The sequence below is a fragment of the Ranitomeya imitator genome, chromosome 1 (genome assembly GCF_032444005.1).
Source record: "Ranitomeya imitator isolate aRanImi1 chromosome 1, aRanImi1.pri, whole genome shotgun sequence".
Taxonomy (NCBI): Eukaryota; Metazoa; Chordata; class Amphibia; order Anura; family Dendrobatidae; genus Ranitomeya; species Ranitomeya imitator.
The window spans coordinates 354,248,502-354,273,876 of NC_091282.1; the positions used below are offsets into that span (position 1 = coordinate 354,248,502).

A 25,375-nucleotide genomic window follows, 5' to 3' on the forward strand; every position below is an offset into this window, starting at 1 on the left:
TTTCATAAATAAACGCAAGTTATATTGAATAAATGTTGCCGCTAACATGACGTACAATATGTCACAAAAAACATTCTCAGAATCAGTGGGATACGTTGAAGCGTTCGAGAGCTATAGCTTCATAAATTGACAGTGGTCAGAATTGTAAAAATTGGCTTGGTCATTAAGTACCAAATTGGCTCTGTCACTAAGGGGTTAAAAATAGACTGCAAGTTGATAGGGTATTTCCAAAAATGGAAATTCCCTTTAAGTAAAACTTTCACTGTACCTTTGACCACATACATGCCTTTTTTCAGTGACTTATCTATCACTATTAGGAGTAGAGAATGGCCAGCTTGTCTGTACTGAGTGTATAATAATGACTTCAGCAAATAAAGCTTATTGACATTGGAGTCACTACTTGACATTCATTAGTTTTCGAAGAGCTTTAATGAGTCACTAAATATTGGGAAAACCTGACAGACAAGTCGCTAGAAATTGAGTGAAGGAGTAATAGACTTTGTAACAGTATTCAAAGAATTAAGAGTATTGGAAAACAGCAGAGAAGAAAGAAGAAAGGAGGAAGAGATTATAGAATAAGACTCATATACTGGATCATAACACCATAAATCAAAAAAGGTGGAGAAAATAAAAAAAACAGAAATAATGAAGTACATGATATCGATGTTATAGTAAACGATAACATGTGGGGAGTCAGAAGAGTGTGACAGAAAGTTGGCGGCTACACCAACAACCCTGGTAGAGCACAAGACAACAGGACAGTTTTTACGACCATGATGGATAAGCTTCTGGCTGTGAAGGTTGGATGTCTGGTGGCCCTTCTGTTCCTCACTTTGATTTGTGGCTTTGTGCCTCCTTTTCTCAACTGGCTTATGAAAAACAAGATCACAGGTACAGAATTAAAATGATATTTGTTGCTTCCATGAGATAAATTGTGCATCCTTAAACCAATCGAGCCTAATGGAAGGCCCAATATTGTCGGTGATCAACCATTTAGCTTTAAAAAAAAAAATTACCTTTGGATGAATATTTTCTCTCCTAGTATGTTATACAATACACTGAGTATGGAACTCTTACCGAATTTACAATAATTATGGTACCTCAAATTGTGAAGTGTAAGTGAAGAAGAGTATAACTAATATGACCATCAAACATTTTGGATTTTTGGCCTGAATAACTTAAAAATATTTTATTTTCGTTTTGCCTTAATTGATGTTCTTTGTGTTGCTAGCATAAAAACATTAAGAATCACAAGATGATTGTTTGATTGCACATTGTAAACTACATTAATATGCTATTGTACTTGAATCGTCAGGTTTCTGGCATGGTGATTTCACTGTGGTTTGGACAACACCCCATTCTTTTGATATCATAACCCACCTGCCAAGTTTCCAAACCATGAATTAAATGCATAAACTTGTATCTCTCATGTGGGGAGAGATCAAAATGACAGCATTAGAAAGCGAGAGAAAAGAAAGAGATCAAGGTGACAGCAGTAAACTGAGAGAAAAAGGAGAGAGATGGAGCTGACAGAACAATAAGATAAGAGAGATGGAGTCGACATAGTGAGGAGAGGAGAGATGGAGCCGACATATTGAGAAAGAGAGGAGAGATGAGCTGACATAGTGAGGAGAAGAGAGATGGAGCCGACATAGTGAGAAAGAGAGGAGAGATGGAGCCGACATAGTGAGAAGAGGAGAGATGGAGCCGACATAGTGAGAAAGAGAGGAGAGATGAGCCGACATATTGAGAAAGAGAGGAGAGATGAGCTGACATAGTGAGGAGAAGAGAGATGGAGCCGACATAGTGAGGAGAGGAGAGATGGAGCTGACATAGTGAGGAGAAGAGAGATGGAGCCGACATAGTGAGAAAGAGAGGAGAGATGAGCCGACATAGTGAGAAAGAGAGGAGAGATGAGCTGACATAGTGAGGAGAAGAGAGATGGAGCCGACATAGTGAGGAGAGGAGAGATGGAGCTGACATAGTGAGAAAGAGAGGAGAGATGGAGCCGACATAGTGAGAAAGAAAGGAGAGATGGAGCCGACATAGTGAGAAAGAGAGGAGAGATGGAGCCGACATAGTGAGAAAGAGAGGAGAGATGGAGTCGACATAGTGAGGAGAGGAGAGATGGAGCCGACATAGTGAGAAAGAGAGGAGAGATGGAGCCGACATAGTGAGAAAGAGAGGAGAGATGGAGCCGACATAGTGAGAAAGAAAGGAGAGATGACCCGACATAGTGAGGAGAGGAGAGATGGAGCCGACATAATGAGAAAGAGAGGAGAGATGGAGTCGACATAGTGAGAAAGAGAGGAGAGATGGAGCCGACATAGTGAGGAGGGGAGAGATGAGCCGACATAGTGAGGAGAGGAGAGATGGAGCCGACATAATGAGAAAGAGAGGAGAGATGGAGTCGACATAGTGAGGAGAGGAGAGATGGAGCCGACATAGTGAGAAAGAGAGGAGAGATGGAGCCGACATAGTGAGAAAGAGAGGAGAGATGGAGCCGACATAGTGAGAAAGATAGGGGAGATGGAGCCGACATAGTGAGAAAGATAGGGGAGATGGAGCCGACATAGTGAGAAAGAAAGGAGAGATGAGCCGACATAGTGAGGAGAGGAGAGATGGAGCCGACATAATGAGAAACAGAGGAGAGATGGAGTCGACATAGTGAGAAAGAGAGGAGAGATGGAGCCGACATAGTGAGGAGGGGAGAGATGAGCCGACATAGTGAGGAGAGGAGAGATGGAGCCGACATAGTGAGAAAGAGAGGAGAGATGGAGCCAACATAGTGAGAAAGATAGGGGAGATGGAGCCGACATAGTGAGAAAGAAAGGAGAGATGAGCCGACATAGTGAGGAGAGGAGAGATGGAGCCGACATAATGAGAAAGAGAGGAGAGATGGAGTCGACATAGTGAGAAAGAGAGGAGAGATGGAGCCGACATAGTGAGGAGGGGAGAGATGAGCCGACATAGTGAGGAGAGGAGAGATGGAGCCGACATAGTGAGAAAGAGAGGAGAGATGGAGCCGACATAGTGAGAAAGAGAGGAGAGATGGAGCCGACATAGTGAGAAAGAGAGGAGAGATGGAGCCGACATAGTGAGAAAGAAAGGAGAGATGAGCCGACATAGTGAGGAGAGGAGAGATGGAGCCGACATAATGAGAAAGAGAGGAGAGATGGAGTCGACATAGTGAGAAAGAGAGGAGAGATGGAGCCGACATAGTGAGGAGGGGAGAGATGAGCCGACATAGTGAGGAGAGGAGAGATGGAGCCGACATAATGAGAAAGAGAGGAGAGATGGAGTCGACATAGTGAGGAGAGGAGAGATGGAGCCGATATAGTGAGAAAGAGAGGAGAGATGGAGCCGACATAGTGAGAAAGATAGGGGAGATGGAGCCGACATAGTGAGAAAGATAGGGGAGATGGAGCCGACATAGTGAGAAAGAAAGGAGAGATGAGCCGACATAGTGAGGAGAGGAGAGATGGAGCCGACATAGTGAGAAAGAGAGGAGAGATGGAGCCAACATAGTGAGAAAGATAGGGGAGATGGAGCCGACATAGTGAGAAAGAAAGGAGAGATGAGCCGACATAGTGAGGAGAGAAGAGATGGAGCCGACATAATGAGAAAGAGAGGAGAGATGGAGTCGACATAGTGAGAAAGAGAGGAGAGATGGAGCCGACATAGCGAGGAGGGGAGAGATGAGCCGACATAGTGAGGAGAGGAGAGATGGAGCCGACATAGTGAGAAAGAGAGGAGAGATGGAGCCGACATAGTGAGAAAGAAAGGAGAGATGAGCCGACATAGTGAGGAGAGGAGAGATGGAGCCGACATAGTGAGGAGAGGAGAGATGGAGCCGACATAGTGAGAAAGAGAGGAGAGATGGAGCCGACATAGTGAGAAAGAGAGGAGAGATGGAGCCGACATAGTGAGGAGAGGAGAGATGGAGCCGACATAATGAGAAAGAGAGGAGAGATGGAGCCGACATAGTGAGAAAGAGAGGAGAGATGCAGTTGAGAGCAGAGAGAATGCATTGAGCCAATGCAGCAGCATGAATAGTTTTAGTTCATGTCTATTGTTTCATCTAGTTCTGTTACAATTCTATCTATATATGGAAGGCTTTCCTTGTGTTATCAGACTCTAAAGCTGGAAGTGGGGGTGAAAACCTTTTGTGAGCTACTGCTACAAATAGCTGACATCCCTATGTGGAATACACTGCATTGGTAGATGGTGAAGATCCTGCATAAATGCTGGCTTTCAGAGATGGAAAACAGTACAGAACAATAATAAAATGGAGGAAATTTGGGTAAAGGTCCATCTACCCTGCAAAATTATCATTTCAAAATAATCTTACAGTCTAAAAAGACTGCCGATCACCAGACAAACAAGCAAAACGCTTTTTCATCTGGTGAAATGACTTTTTGGTTTGCAAAAAAAGGATCATCGTTCTTGGTGCCTCATTGTCCTGTGTAAAAAGGGTTCACGCTGGTGACAACTATTACCAATCGGTTAGTGCACATTTTTAAGTGTGGTCTGCCTGGGTAAACAAGCAATTAAATGATCGCTGATCTATATATTTACCGACTTTTAACACTGAAAAATCTGGTAATGTAAGCCCACCGTAAGGCTGTTTTCACGCTGATCTTTTGATATTCCATTTATCTGTTCTGTTTTTAATGTTTTAATTAATGTCCAATATGGAAACATTGTATGACTGATGCAAACCAAACTAAAAGGACCGAATAGATTAAGAAAATTTGAATTGAGCGAAACGTTTCCCCTGTTCTAAAAGATAACACGTAATAGCCCCCATAATAATCAGTGGGATCCTGTTTCTGTTTGCATCAGTTGTGCCACAGATCTGTTTTGGAAATTGAAGGAAACCCGACTGCTCCCAGCTGCTACTGTAGTGATACACACCAATTCCTGAGACAGAAGGCTTGTGTATTCTAACTATGCCCCCCATGGTGCCGTTGACAGCCTGAATACAATACTCATTATAGTAGGACCATTATGCAAAATGTCAATTACACCTGGGTATCCATGATCTGAGCCAGGACTAGCCTGGGTGAAGAGACACTGCCTCATTGGCAAAAATAGAATAAAAGTTCATTTTTAAATGACTGCAAACTCAGGAAGCACATAAATTAGCTTATCGGAATAAAGGAATCGGCGAGAATATAGGTATAGTAGTAACATTTTATTTTGTTTGTCTGTTCCTAAAATCAGAACAGACCAAAAGAATGCCCAGACAAGTGTGAATGTAGCCTTAGGGTACCGTCACACAGTGCAATTTTGATCGCTACGACGGCACGATTTGTGACGTTCGAGCGATATAGGTACGATATCGCAGCGTGTGACACGCTCCTGCGATCAGGGACCCCGCTGTGAATCGTACGTCGTAGCACATCGTTTGAAACTTTCTTTCGTCGTCTAGTGTCCCGCTGTGGCGGCATGATCGCATGGTGTAACAAAGGTGTGCACGATATTGTATACGATGTAAAGGGCGGAGGAGCTGGCTACGTAGGAGCGCTAAATTCTCCACCTCCTGTGTGCCGATTGGGCGGTACAATACTGTGCGCTCATTCGACAGACAAAGGACTATTGTTCCCAGCGGATAAAACCGGAGCTGTCGAGCGCTCTCTTCATTTCTCTCTGGAGCACGTGCTGGAAACAGAACTCCTAAATTCGCTGGATTCCCTGGACTTTGATAACTACTATACAGACTTTTACGGCAAAAGGTATGTATAACGCTACAGCGTAGCAGATGTTGCGCTTCAACGGGGATAAACGCTGGAGCGTGGTCGATTGTTCCTTTATGGAGAGTAGGGTAGAAGGCCAGAGAGCCTCAGGTACACAGCTGTAGCGTGGCCCAATTAATTAATCCTTTTTCAGATCGAGCTGTAGCATGGTTCACTGCCCCGTTTATGCCAGTAGTAATATAGTTATTAGATCAATGGTCAAAACATTGTTTTGTAAGCACGTGTATTTATTGTACGTTTGTTTTCTTTTTAGGAACTATGCTCACTTCCGATGAGAGTTCTGTTGTTGCTGCTGCCCTGGTGTTTGAGGCAGCACGTCTCCAAGAGGAGAGACGTCCTAAACGAAAACGTCGCATGTGGACCCGGAGCTGGCTGCAGAAAAGATCCACATTGTCACACATGGGTCTCATAAGAGAGTTACGTGATAATAATCCACATGATTTCCGAAACTACCTTAGGATGTCAGAGGAATCATTCAAGATAATACTGTCTGCTGTTACGCCACTCATACAAAGGAGTGATACGCCGATGCGTGCAGCCGTGCCCGTGGATGAAAGGTTGGCGGTGACACTGCGGTTCCTGGCTACAGGAAGGTCTCTTCAGGATTTGCAGTTTTCCGCAGCTGTTTCCAGACCTTTCCTCAGCGTTGTGATTCCGGAGACATGCGCGGCCATTGTGCAGAGCTTAAGGCATTATATGGAGGTACTACTATTTAATTTGGGCTGCTGTGTTATGTCGATATATTATACTAGCTATGTAACCCGTTCTACGGCCTGGCGGCGCACATTTCTATTGGTATCTGTTCTCCATCCTATCATGAGCTGCTCCCATCCTGTGCCCCCATTCTGACATGTGCTGCTGCGATCCTGCGCCTCCATTCTGACATGTGCTGCTCACATTTTGCGGCTCCATTCTGATATGTGCTGCTCCAATCCTGCGCCACCCTTCTTTTATTTGCTGCTCCCAACGTAATTTAATAGGCTATATTATTTCGATATATTGTTTTGCACCCCCTCTCAGTCAGTGAAGCCGTTTCCTAAATTGGCTGCCTGCATATTCAGGATTGTTGACTTTGTTATACTAATCAAAACTATGCGTCAATCTCTCTAGGATGTCCACATGAGAGTGTATGTGCACAACAATATATTTGACCTAATTTGTACATGTTTCCTTCTCATCCTGCAGTTTCCCAAGTCGGCGGAGGACTGGAAGAAGATTGCTTCCGATTTTGATCAGCTGTGGCAGTTTCCAAACTGCGGTGGCGCATTAGATGGAAAGCATGTGCGCATCACACAACCAGCCAACTCTGGATCCTTTTTTTTCAACTACAAAGGATATTTCAGTGTGATCCTCATGGCCCTTGTCAATGCAAACTATGAGTTCGTAGATGTGGATGTTGGCATGAATGGTCGAGTCTCCGACGGTGGAGTTTTTGATCACACTTCATTTGGGGAAAGCTTGAGGAACAATCAACTGCAGTTGCCAATAAATGAAGACACAAAAGCAAACCTCAATTTTGTTTTCATCGCTGATGAAGCTTTCCCTCTTCATCCACATTTGCTGAAGCCATTTGCGCAGAGAACACTCACACCGGAGCGCCGAATCTATAATTACCGGTTGTCGAGGGCCCGTCGTGTAGTTGAAAATGCCTTTGGGATTATGGCTAATCGGTTTAGAGTGTTCCACACAGCTATCAACTTGAAGCTGCTGTCTATAGACTTTGTGGTTTTGGCATGCTGTGTGCTCCATAATTTCCTGAGACGTCATGATACGAGCTCCTATTCTCCTCCTTCGTTTATTGATGCAGTGGACCCAAGAACCGGAGATATTGTGCCCGGGGAATGGCGTACACAACCTGATAATTTAACAGCTCTTCAAGCACTCGGATCTGGCAGACAGGCAGACGATGCAAGGGACTGTCGAGAAAAATACTGTCAGTACTTTAATGGTTCTGGAGCTGTACCCTGGCAGGATCACGCCGTATAAAAAAAAAATTTTTTTTTGCTTTGCTGTTTACTCAACAATATGTATGTTATGCTTTCGTGTCCACAATGTAAATTTGCGAGTAGGTCACTGTCTTTTGTGTAATAAAATTAAATTGTATTTATTTCTCCCATTATTGTTGATTGTTCATTTTAGATAGTACGTTATAGCGGTCGGTCTATATTGCATTCCAAAGTCAAATGGCGACTTCCTTCCATTCCAAGCTCTGCCATGCACACAAACAATGGTGTACCCACACAGAATCGTGTTTTCAATCATATAAACCTCTGTAAATTACTTAAATGTGATGAGATGCCTAAAAAATGGTGTTGTAATCCCTTATAGCTCCATAAATATTAAATAATGAGAAATTTTTTTTTTCTAAGGTAAGGTAACTATTTCTTTATATGTAATAATCTAACTCCAAAACATAACATAACAAAAAAAAAACAATAAAAAACAAATTATCTTCTGCCACGGTCTAACAGGTGTCGCAGCGTCACACCCTGCTGCTGTACTTGAGCCTGGAGGAGCGCTGCTGTCTGCTGCAGGAGCGCTGCTGTACGCTCCAGGCGTAGTTGTCTGGCCAGGAGCTCTGTCACGGTGGGCAGTTCTGTGGATAGAAGAGGTTGGAGAACTGATGGTGATTCCGCTGAAAATACATATTGACCTCTGTTGCTGGACCAAATTGAGTGTGTTGTAAATTTCTATTTGGTCCGGGCACACAGGGCATTTTGTTTTTAAATTAAATTTTACAGTTTCAGTTGTCAATTGTGACATTCCACCGAGATATCCACTCGTATTATCTTAATACTTACGGAGAAGGGACGCCGGTTCTTCGTTGCCAGAACCACTACTGCTTATTTCCCATCCATGACATCTGGCCACTGCTGCAACAGCTAAAAGGAAATAATAACAGATCTGGTTAACTATGGAACACGCCGTTGCAAAGCGCTCGCTGTTTTGGTCTCTTACGTATGGTAGCTTCTGGGGAGAAGACCGCCGACCCGGGGGTGGAAAATGAGGGCCGGAAGGGAGGTGTTGAGGGTGGTGTTGGGGTGCGAGGCTGCATGGTCAATAAAGATGTAGAGGTCCCGGGCTCTGGGCTGCCGCTGGTGGCGGATGAAGGAGAGCTTGTCTCAATGAGAGGTGCCTGTTGCCGACGCCTTCTCTCTACACATAAATGAAACAAACAAAATGTTTAGACATTCCTATACTGTATGTTCTAAACCAAGTGCAGAGCAAAGGGAATCATTGCAACCAATACGGTTCCTGCTTTAATTAGTCAAAAAAGTCTAATGAACGCTGTGTTCTGATCGTGTTTTCCAGCAGCATTTGGAGAAGTTGTAACAGAGAAGCTTGTCTTTTATATGTGTAGTACTGTGTGTGCCCCATATTGTGTGCTCCGTACGATGTGTACGTGGTACTGTGTGCGGCACGGTGTGTACGTCGTTGTGTGCGCGTCGCGCTGTGTGTGCTACATATTATGTGCGGCACGGTGTGTATGCCGCAGTACTAGAAGAGCATCACGGCTGTGCGCGTCTACTGATTAGCTGCCATTATTTCCCCTCCGGGCACTGTTCGCGCAGGATAATGTATGCAATATGTACGCTACACTGTTATGTCACCTATGCTATAATTACATTTCTATGAGTGATGGTACACTTACGTGAGGTCCCGGGCTGTGGCCTGATGCTGTTGGTGGATGAAGGACAACTGGCAGCAATGGCAGGTCTGTGTTGCCGTCGCCTTCTCTCTACACATAAATGAAAGAAAAGCAATGTTTTAAAAACAAAGAACAGGGATTCCAGAGCCCCCCCCAAAAAAAATAGCGCGCAGGGTGGCCAACCTCCTCATAAAAGCGTGCATCGCCCAATTCCCCCATACTGGTACTTGCCTCGCCTTGTCTCCGCACGCAACTCAGCCAGAAGGTGTGGATTTTTGTGGCGGAGGTCGGCCCATTTCTTACGCAACTGCTGCGCACTCCGGCGGACGCCAAACCTCCTATCCAGCATTTTCCCAATGCGACGCAGCACCTCCTGCTTATGTTGGTTCGGGTGTGCTGGGATAGTCTTCTGGCATTCATAATCAAGGGCATCCATGCGATGTACCAAAAACCGGAGCTCGGTGTGCCCCAAAGGGGCAGATCTCTGTCTTCCAGCCATTACAGATAAAAAGACGCTATAAAGCAGCACCTAACCACGCCCAGAGGAAGTCCTTAACTATGCATTTCTCCCGCGCGATCCGCATCGCTATAGCGTTGCCGTTTATGGACAGCGTCACTTTTGTGACGTCTGAGAGTGACAGAAGGAACGCACATAGTAAATGACGCTCGAACGATGTAGATATTACGCCGGTGCGGCACGTAATGTGCGCTCGTGGTATATGACGGCGTGATGACGTTACAACGTTCCTGCGTGCCTGCGCTACCTTGCTTTGCTTCCCTGACATCCTTAAAATGGCTGCCAGGCGACGTGATTCTCCTATGGGTGTCCCAGAGCTAAAGTTCATGATTAGCACTATGGATCGGATGCGTTACGAAACCACAGGGCTGGTGCTGCACCGCAACCAGCACAAGGATGAAGTCGTACGTGTGGTGTCTGAGGGCCTCAGGAAGCAGTTTGGGATAACCAGAAGTAAGGCCCAGATTGTGAAGAAATGGGGCGATCTTAAATCCAAAAGCCCAGCGCGCCTGCAGGAGCTTCGCCGCGAGATCCGCAGTGGTGAGTACGCAGGTACCCAAAAGTATTGCACGCCGAAGGGTTAATTGGGTGTGTATGTGGTGTGTATGTGGCCCTGCTATGGTGCAATAATGAAAGGTGCAGAGCACTATGTGGCCCTGCTATGGTGCAATAATGAATGGTGCAGAGCACTATGTGGCCCTGCTGTGGTGCAATAATGAACGGTGCAGAGCACTATGTGGCTCTGCTGTGTTTCCACAATGAACGGTGCAGAGCACTATGTGGCCCTGCTGTGGTGCAATAATGTATGGTGCAGAGCACTTTTTTGCCATGCTATGGTGCAATAATGAATGGTGCAGAGCACTATGTGGCCCTGCTATGGTGCAATAATGAACGGTGCAGAGCACTATGTGGCTCTGCTGTGTTTCCACAATGAACGGTGCAGAGCACTATGTGGCTCTGCTGTGTTTCCACAATGAACGGTGCAGAGCACTAGGTGGCCCTGCTGTGGTGCAACAATGAACGGTGCACAGCACTATGTGGCCCTGCTGTGGTGCAATAATGAATGGTGCAGAGCACTTTTTTGCCATGCTATGGTGCAATAATGAATGGTGCAGAGCACTATGTGGCCCTGCTATGGTGCTATGCTAACAGACCTTTTTTTTTTTTTTTTCCTTCACAGAGGCAAAGAGACAGCGTCGCCGCCACGAGGCATCCCACACCACCTCAGATATTGCTGTGCCCTCTGGGTCAACGGCTCAACAACCCAGTAGGTTCACCCAATAATGTGATTATGATTAGTTGGAAGGTACCCTCCCCCCCCCCCCCCACCTGCAGTCACTGTTACCATTTATGTAAAAAAAAAATTTTTATTTTTTCCCTTCACAGAGGCAAAGACACAGCGCCGCCGAGTGTACCAGGCCTTTGACACGGACTCAGATCCAGACTTGCCCTCCGTGCCTACAGATCCTAGTAGGTTCCCACAATAATGTGATTTGAATCTGGTGGCAGGTCCCCTATTCCCCCCCCCACCTGCAGTGACTGTTGCCATTTATGTAAAAAAAAATTTATTTTTTTTTCCCCTCACAGAGGCAACGACACAGCGTCGCAGCCACGAGGCTTCCCACCCCGCCTCACATGTCCGTGTGCCCTCTGGGTCAACAGCTGAACAACCTAGTAGGTTCCCACAATAATGTGTTCAGGATTTGGTGGCAGGTCCCCTCTTTCCCCCCCCCCCCCCTCCCCCGGCAGCAAGTGTTGCCATATATGCTAACAGACCTTTTTTTTTTTTTTCCCTTCACAGAGGCAAAGACACAGCGCCGCCGTCGAGTGTACCAGGCCTTTGACACGGACTCAGATCCAGACTTGCCCTCCGTGCCTACAGATCCTAGTAGGTTCCCACAATAATGTGATTTGAATCTGGTGGCAGGTCCCCTATTCCCCCCCCCACCTGCAGTGACTGTTGCCATTTATGTAAAAAAAATTTTTTTTTTTTTTCCCCTCACAGAGGCAACGACACAGCGTCGCAGCCACGAGGCTTCCCACCCCGCCTCACATGTCCGTGTGCCCTCTGGGTCAACAGCTGAACAACCTAGTAGGTTCCCACAATAATGTGTTCAGGATTTGGTGGCAGGTCCCCTCTTTCCCCCCCCCCCCCTCCCCCGGCAGCAAGTGTTGCCATATATGCTAACAGACCTTTTTTTTTTTTTCCCTTCACAGAGGCAAAGACACAGCGCCGCAGCCACGAGGCTTCCCACCCCGCCTCACATGTCCGTGTGCCCTCTGGGTCAACAGCTGAACAACCTAGTAGGTTCCCACAATAATGTGTTCAGGATTTGGTGGCAGGTCCCCTCTTTTCCCCCTCCCCCGGCAGCAAGTGTTGCCATATATGCTAACAGACCTTTTTTTTTTTTTCCCTTCACAGAGGCAAAGACACAGCGCCGCAGCCACGAGGCTTCCCACCCCGCCTCACATGTCCGTGTGCCCTCTGGGTCAACAGCTGAACAACCTAGTAGGTTCCCACAATAATGTGTTCAGGATTTGGTGGCAGGTCCCCTCTTTTTCCCCCCCCGGCAGCAAGTGTTGCCATATATGCCAACAGACCTTTTTTTTTTTTTTTCCCTTCACAGAGGCAAAGACACAGCGCCGCAGCCACGAGGCTTCCCACCCCGCCTCACATGTCCGTGTGCCCTCTTGGTCAACAGCTGAACAACCTAGTAGGTTCCCACAATAATGTGTTCAGGATTTGGTGGCAGGTCCCCTCTTTTCCCCCCCCCTCCCCCGGCAGCAAGTGTTGCCATATATGCTAACAGACCTTTTTTTTTTTTTTTCCCTTCACAGAGGCAAAGACACAGCGCCGCAGCCACGAGGCTTCCCACCCCGCCTCACATGTCCTTGTGCCCTCTGGGTCAACAGCTGAACAACCTAGTAGGTTCCCACAATAATGTGTTCAGGATTTGGTGGCAGGTCCCCTCTTTTCCCCCCCCCTCCCCCGGCAGCAAGTGTTGCCATATATGCTAACAGACCTTTTTTTTTTTTTCCCTTCACAGAGGCAAAGACACAGCGCCGCAGCCACAAGGCTTCCCACCCCGCCTCACATGTCCGTGTGCCCTCTGGGTCAACAGCTGAACAACCTAGTAGGTTCCCACAATAATGTGTTCAGGATTTGGTGGCAGGTCCCCTCTTCCCCCCCCCTCCCACGGCAGCAAGTGTTGCCATATATGCCAAAAGACCTTTTTTTTTTTTTTCCTTCACAGAGGCAAAGAGACAGCGCCACCGCCGACAGCACGAGGCATTCGACACCGACACAGATCCCGAAGTGCCCTCCGTGCCTCAACATCCTAGTAGGTTCCCACAATAAAGTTATTTTGATTTTGTTGCAGGCCCACTCTTTCACCCCCAACCCAAACCCCCCCCCCCCCCAACTCAGTTTTGCTTACTTTTTTTGTATTTATTTTACTTCACAGAAGCAAAGACACATCGGGAGACTACTGTGTTATTAATGTTATGTTTTTTGACCCACAGCTGTCGTCACTGTCAACAAGGAGGATATTGAAGCCGGCATAGAAAAGTTACTCCACACTATGGCACATATTCAGGAGCAGCACAATGTGGCAATGGAGGAGCTGCAGAAGCTGCGGGACATGTGCCAGCAGTTGTAGGCGGGCCAATAATCCATATTTTGTTGTTACAATAAAAATATTTTGTTAAACTATCATTCCATTTTTTTTGTATTACTTAACTGTACATGAATTTGTTACGTTAATTTGTGCCCTCATACAGTGCTGTGATTGAGACACACCAATCAAAAAGTAGTGATAGAATTTATAATAAAAGCTTTTATTTGAAACATTATTTTAACAAGACAATAAAATAAAAAGGAATGTAAAAGAAGCTAGGAAATCACAAATTATGATACGACGATTGTTCCCGCTGAAAACTTTGGTGCCTGATGGGCGAAGCCATATCTAAAGGTATTGGCGTGTAGGAGTTATTAGGGGGTGGATGGCCGAAGTGGGAAACGTGAGCATTGTGTCGCATCGATGTCTGACACTGTGACCAACCATTGTAATTTGATGGCTCTGTCCGCTGTATTGGCCGGGAAGAGACCAAACAAGTGTTCTTGTCCAAATCGCCATCAGTACCCTTGTTTACTGCTTCCAGAATCAGACGCTCTGCTAGTATTCTTTGGTTGTCGTCCATTTTTGCCAGTTTGTCAACCACATAGTGTCCAAACCCCTCTAACGCAGGGCTAACATTTCTTGTCAACACCTTCTTTGCAAGGCTCAATAGTTCATTTGAGGCGTCTGAGGTGGCTTTCTGTTTTCTTGGACCTTGCCTCGATTGAGTCCTGGCAGGTGCAGCCTCCACTAAATCTGTTGTCGTGCAGTCCTGTGAACAGTCCAGTGTACTCTCCTGCGCACTGTCATCCTGGGGGGGGGAAAAAAAAAAACAAGTTATGAACCCGGCAACAAAAAGTAGTACCACCATAACCGCATCCAAACTATATATTCGTAGTAGGTAACAAAAAGATTATAATATATTTGATGCTTAGTAATATTCTTTAACCCTCCCTTTTATTGAATACTTTGAACTACACTGTTCTGACTGCTAGGTGAACCTGACCAATATTTTATAGTCTAAATAGTCTCAACAAGAGTACATCGGCAGCTTGAAGCGATACTATTTTCTATATTGCTTAGATGGTATGGTTTACATATATCGCCATTTCATACATATTAAGTTCCCCATATAATACTTGACTGCGACAGGGTTACTTATGTGTACATGTTTTTGTAACAACTTCAAACTGATGTGATAATCAGAAGTATAAAACCTAAAATGCAGAGAAACATTATGTAATTATAGGACACATTGGTGAACTTTCGTCCAAAGAGCTACTTACTTGTTGCCCTTGTGACTCCTGCTCGGCGTGGTTCTCCGAAACTATTGGTTCCACAGGTGACAACAACCGAAGACACGTGGAAGTCCGTGGCACCTCTTGGTCCCTCAGAAAATTAAGATGCTCAAAATACCAAAGTTTTGGCACATAAACTTCTTCAGTGGAAGCTCCGGACCTTGTAGTCTGAAGAACCTTGTTCAGCTCCTTCCTCCACACCGTGCGGAGCGCCTGGATTTTCTTTTTAATAACTGCTTCGTTAGCTGCCTCATCTGGTGCATGACGATTGTAAAGCTCAATGAGCTGTAAGTAACCCTCCCTCCTCTTTTCCCTGTTACAATACTCAGGAGACTTGATTTTCCAGAGGCAGGGAAAAGACTGATAAATCTCGATGAAATCCCTGATGAACTCCACACGATTAGACATCTGAAAAATAATTATAAAAAAAAATTACATGGTTGACAAAGAGTCCTATTAACAATACTTTTGACAGTGTGCCAAACGCTTAACAACAGCAGCCACACAAAGCGCTCATGCCTACCATCGCTTCTTCCATCTGCCACGCCATAGGCCACCATAACCCAAAACAGTGTACCGCCCGCTTCCCTACAGCAGCCACACAAAGCGCTCATGGTGACCATCCATTGTACCATCTGCCACGCTCTAGCTCAACAGACACAACCGGTCATAAGCAGTCACAACAGCGTACCATCCGCATCGCTTCAGCGGCGGAACGAAGCGGTCATGCCGACCAAACTGCGTTCCATCTACCACGCTGTAGCCCACCAGTCACAACCAAGCACAACAGAGTACCATCTGCCACATTGTAGCCCTCCAGTCACAACAGTGTACCATCCGCTTCGCTTCAGCGGTGGAACGAAGCACTCATGCCGTCCATACAGCGTTCCATCCACCACGCCCAAGCGGTTTACATACCTCGAAGCAGCGGTGCAAAGCGTGGTATATTCAGCGAAGTAGAAAATTCCAATGTCCAGGTCCACCAAGTGTCCAAGTACGAAGTGAAGAAAGGAAATTTTGAAAGCAGTGAGGTAGCATTGGGAACAATAGCGCTCAGGTGACAAATTTTCCAACCAATTGTGTGCACAGAACCTTTGGCCTATCAGCACACTAGCTAGTAGCACAACACGCCCCTAGTGAACAACGTCACGCACAGATTATGCAAAATTTGCTCTGAATCGTCGTGTGTGACACGACCGTACGACTGTCCCATACGACTTCTACATCGCAAATACGTCATGAATTTATCGCTTCAGCGCCGTGCATCGTGTAGTGTGACCGCAGTCTACGATGTTTGAAACGATAATTAAGCGACGATGTAACGTCACAAATCGTGCCGTCGTAGCGATCAAAATTGCACTGTGTGACGGTACCCTTAGCTGTGGCACATAAGGAAGATCTCCCAGCTCTACCTGCTCTATGTGTTTTATTTCACAACAAGCAAAAGCAACAACCCACCTCTACAACTTGCAATGCATCTCTGCTTCTTTGTTAGTAGAAGCAGATTTGATCTAACAATAGGCAGTGGACAACAAGTTAGAAAGAAGGGTAACACTTTTTAAGGCCTCATTTACATGTCCGTGTTGCACATACGTGTTCTATCCATGTTTTTCACGGATACATCACATACTCATAATCTGTGGGGATGTTCGCATGTCCTTGATTTTTCACGAACCATGTGCCCATGCAAAACTCACATGTATGTTTTCCAGCACCACGGATGAAAAAGACCAATACAAGAATATGGGTCCATAAAATATAGTTAAAGCACTCGGATGGCATCAGTGTACTGTTCGTATTTAACATAGCAAAGGATAAGAGAAGCTTTGTAATGCATTTTTTATTTACCCATACCTGAAAAATACTGTTGACACATGGATGGACAATGAGGACACCTTTGACATTTTATTTGCGTACATGAAAAATACTTACGTGTGTGAGGCCTTAGTGACACTTAGGCTATGTGCACACATCCGGAATTGCCACGGAAATTTCCACGGCGAACTCCCTGCTGGGGGAAAAACGCATGTGGAATTGGCATGCGTTTTCCCGCTAAACAAATTAGCGTTTTACAAGCATAATTAGCTTGCAGAATGCTAGCGTTTTCCAAGTGATCTGTAGCATTGCTTGGAAAACTGATTGACAGGTTGGTCACACTTGTCAAACATATTGTTTGACAAGTGTGACCAACTTTTTACTATTGATGCTGCCTATGCGGCATCAATAGCAAAAAGATCTAATGTTAAAAATAACAAAAAAAAATAAAAAATCATGATATTCTCACCTTCTGGCGTCCCCAGCGTTCTTCCCGCTCCTTGCGATGCTCACATTCCCAGTAATGCCTAGCGGCAATGACCCCAGATGACGTAGCAGACTGCTATGTCATCACAGGTCCTTGCCAAGAGGCATTATTGGGAACGGGAGCATCGCGAGGAGGGGGAAGACTGCCGGGGGCCCTGGAAGGTGAGAATATCACGATTTTTTATTTCATTCTTTTTTTAACAATTATATGGTTCTCAGGGCCTGGAGGAGAGTCTCCTCTCCTCCACCCTGGGTACCAACCACACATGATCCACTTACTTCCCGCATGGTGGGCATAGCCACATGCGGAAAGTAAGAGGATCAATGCATTCCTATGTGTGCGGAATCCCCGCGATTCCGCACAAAGAATGAACATGCGTTTCTTTCCGGAATGCGATGCCGCTGCAGAAAAAAGTGCAGCATGTGAACAAAAAATGCGGAATGCATTCTAATAATAGGATGCTTAATGTATGCGTTTTTTTCGCGGTTTTATCACATTTTTATAGCAAACAAACATGAAAAAAACGCGAAAATTCCTGAACGTGTGCCCATAGCCTTATGGTCAGCGCTTTGTGTTAAGCAAACAATTTCTGTAAGTAAATGGATTTACAATTTGGCTATTTAGTACATTGCCTATCAAATAAAGGTAAGTGTATCGAAACAGTAGAGATTAAGGGTCATACTCACATAATTGCAAAATGACAGTGCCACATGTTTACAGGTCAGACAATAGATCGGCTGGTATGTTCAAGGATAATCCTAATTCTCATTTAACTCTCATTATTTTCACAGGTACCTATGAATTTATCAATTGCTTAATCAGTTCATTTGCCGCTGGCATCTTCTTGGGTGCTTGTTTGCTTCACATTGTGGCAGAGGCACTCACAGACATTGCTACAGAACTCTCATCTGTAAGTATAAATATCCAGTCTATAAACAGTAAGGTTAAGTTCCCATGATGAATATGTGATGATGAGTTTTTGATGTTGCGTGCACTAGCAAAGTGTAAGAACTTCATAGAATTTTTGGGCTGCATAAACTGTCCTGTGGCACAATTTTGAAAACTGCAACACGTCACTTATTCTTATGGTAAAAATTTGTATTTTTATGGATGTTTGTCATAAAAAGAGATGAGGAAAATCTGCAGGTAAAAAAAATGCATATTCGGTTTTATTGTGTTTCTGCAGTGAAAACACACTAAAAGTGCACATAATCTGCATCTGACAATGAAGCCAAGTAGCAGAAAACGACAAAACCACAGCTGAAAAAACACATTCAAAAACACAATGAAAAAATGCAGACAACCTAAATTAGCTAATTGATGTAAAAATGTTGGAGAAAATCTACATCAAAAACACACCAATAATCATTGTGGGAACATAGTATTAGGCTCGTTTTTAATGTTTTTTTAATGAAATTAACATGTTTTTGTAGTGCACATGCATTTTTTCAGAAAATTTCTGTGGGTTTGTGATGTTGTTTTATGGGAACACAGTTTCACTTAAAAAAAACCTGGTTGCCAAAACCCATAACACAAGATTGTGACAAATGTGCAGTACAAACCATTTGGAATATATTTTTTCAAAATTTTGGTAAAAATTGCACAACAAAAATGGGCAAAATTGAAAAATGCCACAAGAAAACACAATCTACACAATGTTTAATCAAATCAATAGCTGTGACGTACCACCAATGGCGGCAGGCTACGAGACCGCTATGGGACCCGTGAGCTGGGGAGCACATTGCCAGTCCCAGCACCAGGCCCTTTCAACTGGATACCGATACAGTTGAAAGCAATGATGAAAGAGGAAGCGTCAACTGACATTCCCTCCTTCAACATTCTTCCTCAGCGTCTGATGTCTCAGCTGAGCAGACATGCTGAAGTCACTATGCCCACTGCACTGATGTGTGGTGCTTCAGAACATTCACTACAGAGACCAGACCAGCAGGGGAATGAGGATGAAAGGTGAGTGCATTATACTATATGGAGGACAATGGGGTGTGCATTACACTATATAGAGGACTATGGAGGGTGCATTATACTATATATAGGACTATGGGTGTTGCATTATATTATATGGATGACTATGGGGAGTACATTATACTATATGGAGGACAGTGGAGTTGCGTTATACTATATAGAGGACTATGGGGCATTCAGTATACATATGAAGGACTATGAGGGTACATTATACTATATATACATAGGACTATGGGGGAGTGCATTATACTATATGGAGGACAGTTGAGAGTGCATTATAATATATGTAGGACTATGGGGAGAGCACTATACTATATGGAGAGCTATGGGGAGTACATTATACTATATGGAAGACAGTGGAGTTGCATTATACTATATGGAGGACTATAGTGTGTTCATTATACTATATGAAGGACTATGGGGATAGCATAATACTATATGAATGACTATGGGGAGTGCATTATACTATATGGAGGACTATGGGGAGTGCAGTATACTATATGGAAGACTATGGGGAGTGCATTATACTATATGGAAGACTATGGGGAGTGCATTATACTATATGGAGTTATATGGGGTGCATTATACTATATGGAGGACTATGGGGAATTCTGTATACTATATAGAACATTATGAAGCATGCAATATACTATATGGAGGACTATAGTTAGTGCATTATACTATATGAAGGACTATGTGGCATTATACTATATGGGGGATATTGGGAGTGAGTATACTGTCATACCGGCCTCCTCTGACGCTGCGGCCGCTTCTCCTATCAGTCCCGCTCTCTCCATTTCTCCTCGCCGCTCTCAGTGTCGCGCCGGTTCCCCGCGTCTTCTTCCTGCTGCTCGGGGATTTCGGCGTGGGGTGCGCGCTCCTCTTCCCTCCCGTCCTGTACCTGCTCCACACATGCGCCTTAGGACGCGGGCGTGCACTTCTTCCTCCAGTTAACCATTTCAGACCCTCCCTGCTCCTGTCTCCTCCAATCAGGTACTTCTTTGGGCTATATCAGGCCTCGCCTCCATAATGGAGGTGCCTGATTGTTGTGTGCAGTTTGTACCTTCGTTTGGCCCTGTCTGGTTCAGATCCTTTTCTGCTCCGGTCTGGTCCATTTTCTCAGGCTCATTCTCCTCCTGTCTTCCCTCCGTTTTCCCAGCCTGTCTCCCTTGGTTCGTCCCTTCCTCCCCTCTCCATTTTACTTTCATTCCCAGGATTTCTCCTCCACTTCTGTCCTTCCCTTCTGTCCTTTCCAGAGCCGTCCCTCTTGGTGCCAGCTGTTGCGGTATTGTTCCCCTCGGGCCTGCTCCCCAACTATCCCTGTATAGGGGTTGTCATCTTGGGTTCGCTCACCCCTGGGTGTATCAGTAACGTGACCCAGAGGGTCCACTCTCTGTCCGGTTCTTCCGTCCTCACGGTCACTATAGGACTGCGCTCAGATTTCATCAGAGTGCAGTCAGATTGTCACAGTCTTCCGTCCTCACGGTCACTATAGGACTGCGCTCAGATTTCATCAGAGTGCAGTCAGATTGTCTCAGTCTTCCGTCCTCACGGTCAGTATAGGACTGCGCTCAGATTTCATCAGAGTGCAGTCAGATTGTCACAGTACAATCAGGCCATGGACCCCACTGGTGCCTCCGCAGCAACCCAGAAGGAGTTGTTGTTCTTACGGGAGAATCAGACCCGTATTATGTCTGTTATGAAGTCTATGGACTCTCGTTTAACCGCCCTACAGACTTCGGATCCTGGTAACGCCCCTCTGCTGGTGGGACTCCAGCAGAAGCTCGCACAGCAGCGAGATACCCAGTCCCATATTCTTACTTACATGGCATCGGTCGACGATCGCCTTCACTCTCTTCAGTCTGCCGCCGCTGCTTCTGCCTCTCATCGAGATCCTGTACCCCTTCCTCCTCCTCGGTTGGGAAAGCCCCCTCGATACAGCGGCGATCCCAAATTGTGTCAGGGTTTTTTGAACCAGTGCTGTCTACAATTCGAGCTCCTACCCCAGCAATATCCCTCTGATCGTGCTAAGGTGGCCTTTATTGTGTCCCATCTCGAGGGAGAAGCTCTGTCCTGGGTTAACCCCTTATGGGAGCGGGATGACCCGGTAGTTGCCAGTATACAGATTTTTCTGGACACATTTCGTAAGGTCTTTGATGAGCCAGGTCGGGTGGCATCTACCACTGAATCCCTCTTTAATCTTCAACAGGGGAACCTTACTGTTGGACAATACGCCATCCACTTCCGGACACTTTCTTCTGAGCTTGGGTGGAATAACGAGGCACTGGTAGGGGCTTTTTGGAGAGGGCTCTCGTCCAAGATTAAGGATGAAATCGCAGGTCGGGATACCCCTACTATCCTGGAGGACCTTATATCCCTGGCCACACGTATTGATTTACGTTTCCAGGAGCGCTCTCGAGAATTAGTCAGGGAGAGGAGATCCTTTAGGACTAATTGGGTGCCTGGTTCCTCCTCGGTCAAGTCCTCTGCTTCTTCCGCTCCTGAACCTATGCAGGTGGATCGAGTTAGGTTGTCGGAGCAGCGTCGCAAGGGAGAGGTTGGCACAGGGCTTGTGTCTTTATTGTGGAGGGGTAAATCATTTCCTGCGTTCCTGTCCAGAGACGCCGGGAAACTCCTCCACCTAGGCCAGGTAAGAGAGGTCTTCCTAGGTGATTCAAATTCCTCTCTACCCCTAAGTATTTCAGCTTTGATTTCTGTAGGTCTTGAGCGTAGGTCTGTGGAGGCGTATGTGGACTTGGGTGCCGCTGGTAATTTCATTCGGCAGGAGGAGGTGAACAAATTTCGGATACCTGTGGTTACTCTTGAGACTCCGCGTTTTATTTCTGCAGTGGATGGCAGACCCCTACCTGTTTCCATCAAGATGGTCACTCTCGAGTTGGACATGCAGATTGGAGCTCTACACCAGGAGAAGATAGCATTTTATGTTCTGCCTAATCTTTCTCACGCTCTGCTCTTGGGTCTACCCTGGCTCAGGTCGCACGAGCCAGTTCTGGATTGGCGCTCTGGAGAGATACTCCGCTGGGGTCATGGTTGTCATGAACGTTGTCTGCTGTCCGTCTCCCATCCAGGTCTTCCCCAAGCACCCGTCAATCTTCCTAGTCTTCCCTCTGCCTATCTCTCGTTTGCCGATGTCTTTGATAAAAAGGAGGCGCAGTCTCTTCCTCCACACCGAGCCTACGACTGCCCTATCAAGTTAATTCCTGGATCTACCCTTCCCAAGGGAAGAACCTATCCGTTATCTCTGGCAGAGACCTTAGCCATGTCAGAATACATCCGAGAGAATTTAGCCAAGGGTTTCATCCGGAAGTCCTCTTCTCCAGCTGGAGCCGGTTTTTTCTTCGTTCGGAAGAAAGATGGATCCCTTCGGCCATGTATAGACTACCGAGGTCTGAATGCCATCACAGTCAAGAATAGGTATCCCCTACCGCTGATTCCTGAACTCTTCGACCGACTGAGAGGAGCCCGAATTTTCTCCAAACTAGATTTACGCGGAAACAGGAACACATGGGCTACTTGCACAGTGAACAAGTCTGTAAGAACATGTTCACACACCACCAAGGTGGTGTGTGAACATGTTCTTACAGACTTGTTCACTGTGCAAGTAGCCCATGTGTTCCTGTTTCCATGATTGTTCTCTTGTGTCTACAAGACTGGGGAGTTCCACCACTCCTCTTGGGCTAGCTGCACAAAAGCTGTTCTGTCCTGTATGCACACATGGATTTTTCCTCTCTGAACCCTGTTCACACAGGTAATATACAGATGATCAGGTTTTTAAATACATCAGATAGGGATTGCATACATTAGTTAGGACTGCTCTGATATGGGTATACCGTGAAGATTGGTAGAGCAGCTTAGTATACATTTTTTGCAAAAAACGTATCAACCAAATACCCTGTTATTTACATCTTTTACTAGCACTTGCGGATTACTGCAAACATTTTTTCAAACCGAGTGTTTTTGGTTTTACCATTCTCTTTTGTGTCTTTAGATTTACGCGGAGCCTATAATTTGATCCGAATTCGTGCTGGAGACGAGTGGAAGACTGCCTTTAACACCCGGGATGGCCACTATGAATACCTGGTTGTGCCCTTTGGTCTCTGTAACGCTCCAGCGGTCTTCCAGGAATTTGTGAATGAGATCTTCCGTGATCTACTGTATTCTTGTGAGGTGGTGTATCTAGACGACATCCTTATTTTTTCACCCGACTTGTCCTCTCACAGAAGAAGTGTTTGTCTGGTTCTACAGCGTCTTCGGGAGAATCGCCTCTACGCAAAGATCGAGAAGTGTTTGTTTGAACAGACTTCTTTGCCTTTCTTGGGATATATTATTTCTGACATGGGGTTGAAGATGGATCCTGAGAAACTATCTGCTGTACTTAAGTGGCCTCGTCCTATTGGAGTGAAGGCCATCCAACGATTTTTGGGCTTCGCTAACTACTATAGACAATTCATTCCGCATTTCTCTTCTGTGACCAAGCCTCTCGCCGCTCTTACCCGGAAAGGAGCGGTTCACAATGTTTGGCCTCCGGAGGCAGAAGACGCCTTTCTCTCCCTAAAAAGGGCCTTCACATCTGCTCCTGTTCTTCATTGGCCTGTGGCAAGCAGGCCTTTCATCCTTGAAGTGGATGCCTCCTCTTCGGGTGCTGGGGCAACTCTCTCCCAAAGATCTCTCTCCGGTCGTCTGGTTCCTTGTGGGTTCTTCTCGAAGTCATTTTCGCCCGCGGAATGCAATTATTCAATTGGAGATCGAGAATTACTAGCTATAAAGATGGCTCTACAGGAGTGGCGTTATCTCTTGGAAGGGGCCATTCATCCCTTTAAAATTTTCACAGACCACAAAAACTTGGCTTACATTCAATCTGCCCAAAGACTTAATTCCAGACAGGCCAGATGGTCTTTGTTCTTTTCTCGTTTTGATTTTAAGCTTCATTTTCGACCCGGAGATAAGAATTCTAAAGCGGATGCACTTTCCCGATCCTTGCAATCTCCCGAGACAGAAGAAGGTCCTTCACATATTATTGATCCTGCCAAAATCATCATGGTGGCTCCCTCTAACCTCCTCTCTGTTCCCCCTGGCAGAACTTTTGTCCCGTGTGACAAGAGAACAGAGGTATTGCATTGGGGACATTCTTCCAAAGTTGCTGGACATGTCGGCACCAAGAAGACTCTCGCTCTTCTCTCCCGGTAATATTGGTGGCCGTCTCTCCGACAACATACTTCGGATTTTGTGGCCTCCTGCACGACTTGTGCTAAAAACAAAGTACCTAGAGAGCTACCTTCTGGTCTCCTGCATCCGTTACCCGTTCCCGAGGCCCCTTGGCAACAAATAGCTATGGATTTCGTTACAGATTTGCCTCGTTCCTCTGGATGCACAACCATCCTGGTGGTGGTGGATCGGTTCTCCAAGATGGCCCATTTCGTTCCATTGCCTGGATTACCCTCGGCTCCAGAATTGGCAAGAATTTTCATCCATCAGATCTTCAGATTACATGGACTTCCTCAGCGAATTGTGTCGGATCGAGGGGTCCAATTTACCTCCAAGTTCTGGAGAGCACTTTGTAAGCTCTTGGGCATTTCGCTGGATTTCTCCTCCGCCTATCATCCTCAGACCAACGGGCAAGTGGAACGGATAAATCAAATCTTGACCTCCTACCTCCGCAATTTTACCAACGCTCATCATGATGACTGGGTAACTCTTCTTCCTTGGGCTGAGTTTGCCCATAATAATCATCCTAGTGGGGCAACTTCTAAATCTCCATTCTTTGTGGTTTCTGGTCTGAACCCGGGAATACCTCTTCCTATGTCTTCCCCTTCTGGAGTGCCTGCAGCAGACGCTTTTTCTTCTGAATTTTCCCAAATTTGGAGAGAGACCAAGGAGGCTCTCGTTCGGACTGCAGCCCAGATGAAGAGACACGCCGACAAAAGGAGGAGGGATCTTCCACCGTATCATCCTGGTGACAAGGTCTGGCTTTCGACTAAACACATTCGCTTGAAGATCCCTTCCTACAAGTTGGGTCCTCGATACATTGGTCCCTTCAAGATTTTGGGACGTATTAACAATGTGGCCTATAGATTGAGATTGCCGGCTTCTCTCCGAGTCCCTAATGTCTTCCATGTCTCGCTCTTGAAACCTCTCATTCTTAATCAATTCTCTCCTGCACCCATGGACTCCCCTCAGCCCTTTAGCATTGACAATGATTTTGAAGTAAAGGATATTCTGGCCATGAAGAGGG

General features: G+C 45.8%; 2 protein-coding genes and 1 long non-coding RNA gene across 3 annotated transcripts in view; 2 read left to right on the forward strand and 1 right to left on the reverse strand.

Moving 5' to 3' along the window:
• Positions 1–457: 457 nt before the first annotated feature.
• SLC39A2 (solute carrier family 39 member 2) overlaps positions 458–25,375 on the forward strand; it is a 67,983-nt gene continuing 43,065 nt past the window's right edge. Inside the window, exons 1-2 of the mRNA XM_069760657.1 lie at positions 458–891; positions 17,934–18,052. Of these exons, the coding sequence (XP_069616758.1) occupies positions 774–891; positions 17,934–18,052 (237 nt within the window). The 5' untranslated portion in view covers positions 458–773. The remainder of the gene's footprint in view (positions 892–17,933; positions 18,053–25,375) is intronic.
• Positions 12,765–13,266, forward strand: LOC138657777 (uncharacterized). The gene is made up of 3 exons (XR_011317183.1): positions 12,765–12,850; positions 12,973–13,059; positions 13,180–13,266. It is a non-coding gene; the product is annotated as an uncharacterized lncRNA (long non-coding RNA).
• On the reverse strand, positions 13,698–15,552 carry LOC138657778 (uncharacterized). The gene is made up of 2 exons (XM_069745439.1): positions 14,829–15,552; positions 13,698–14,353 (listed from the first exon to the last, which is right to left on the reverse strand). Exons 1-2 carry the CDS (start codon positions 15,246–15,248, stop codon positions 13,826–13,828), a joined length of 948 nt encoding a protein of 315 aa, XP_069601540.1. The 5' UTR covers positions 15,249–15,552; the 3' UTR covers positions 13,698–13,825.

Coding starts and splice junctions, on each gene's coding strand:
- LOC138657778 (XM_069745439.1), bottom strand. CDS start 15,248: ATGTCTAATCGTGTGGAGTTCATCAGGGATTTCATCGAGATTTATCAG. Junction 14,354..14,828: donor AGGAGTCACAAGGGCAACAA/GTAAGTAGCTCT, acceptor TCCCCCCCCCAG/GATGACAGTGCGCAGGAGAG.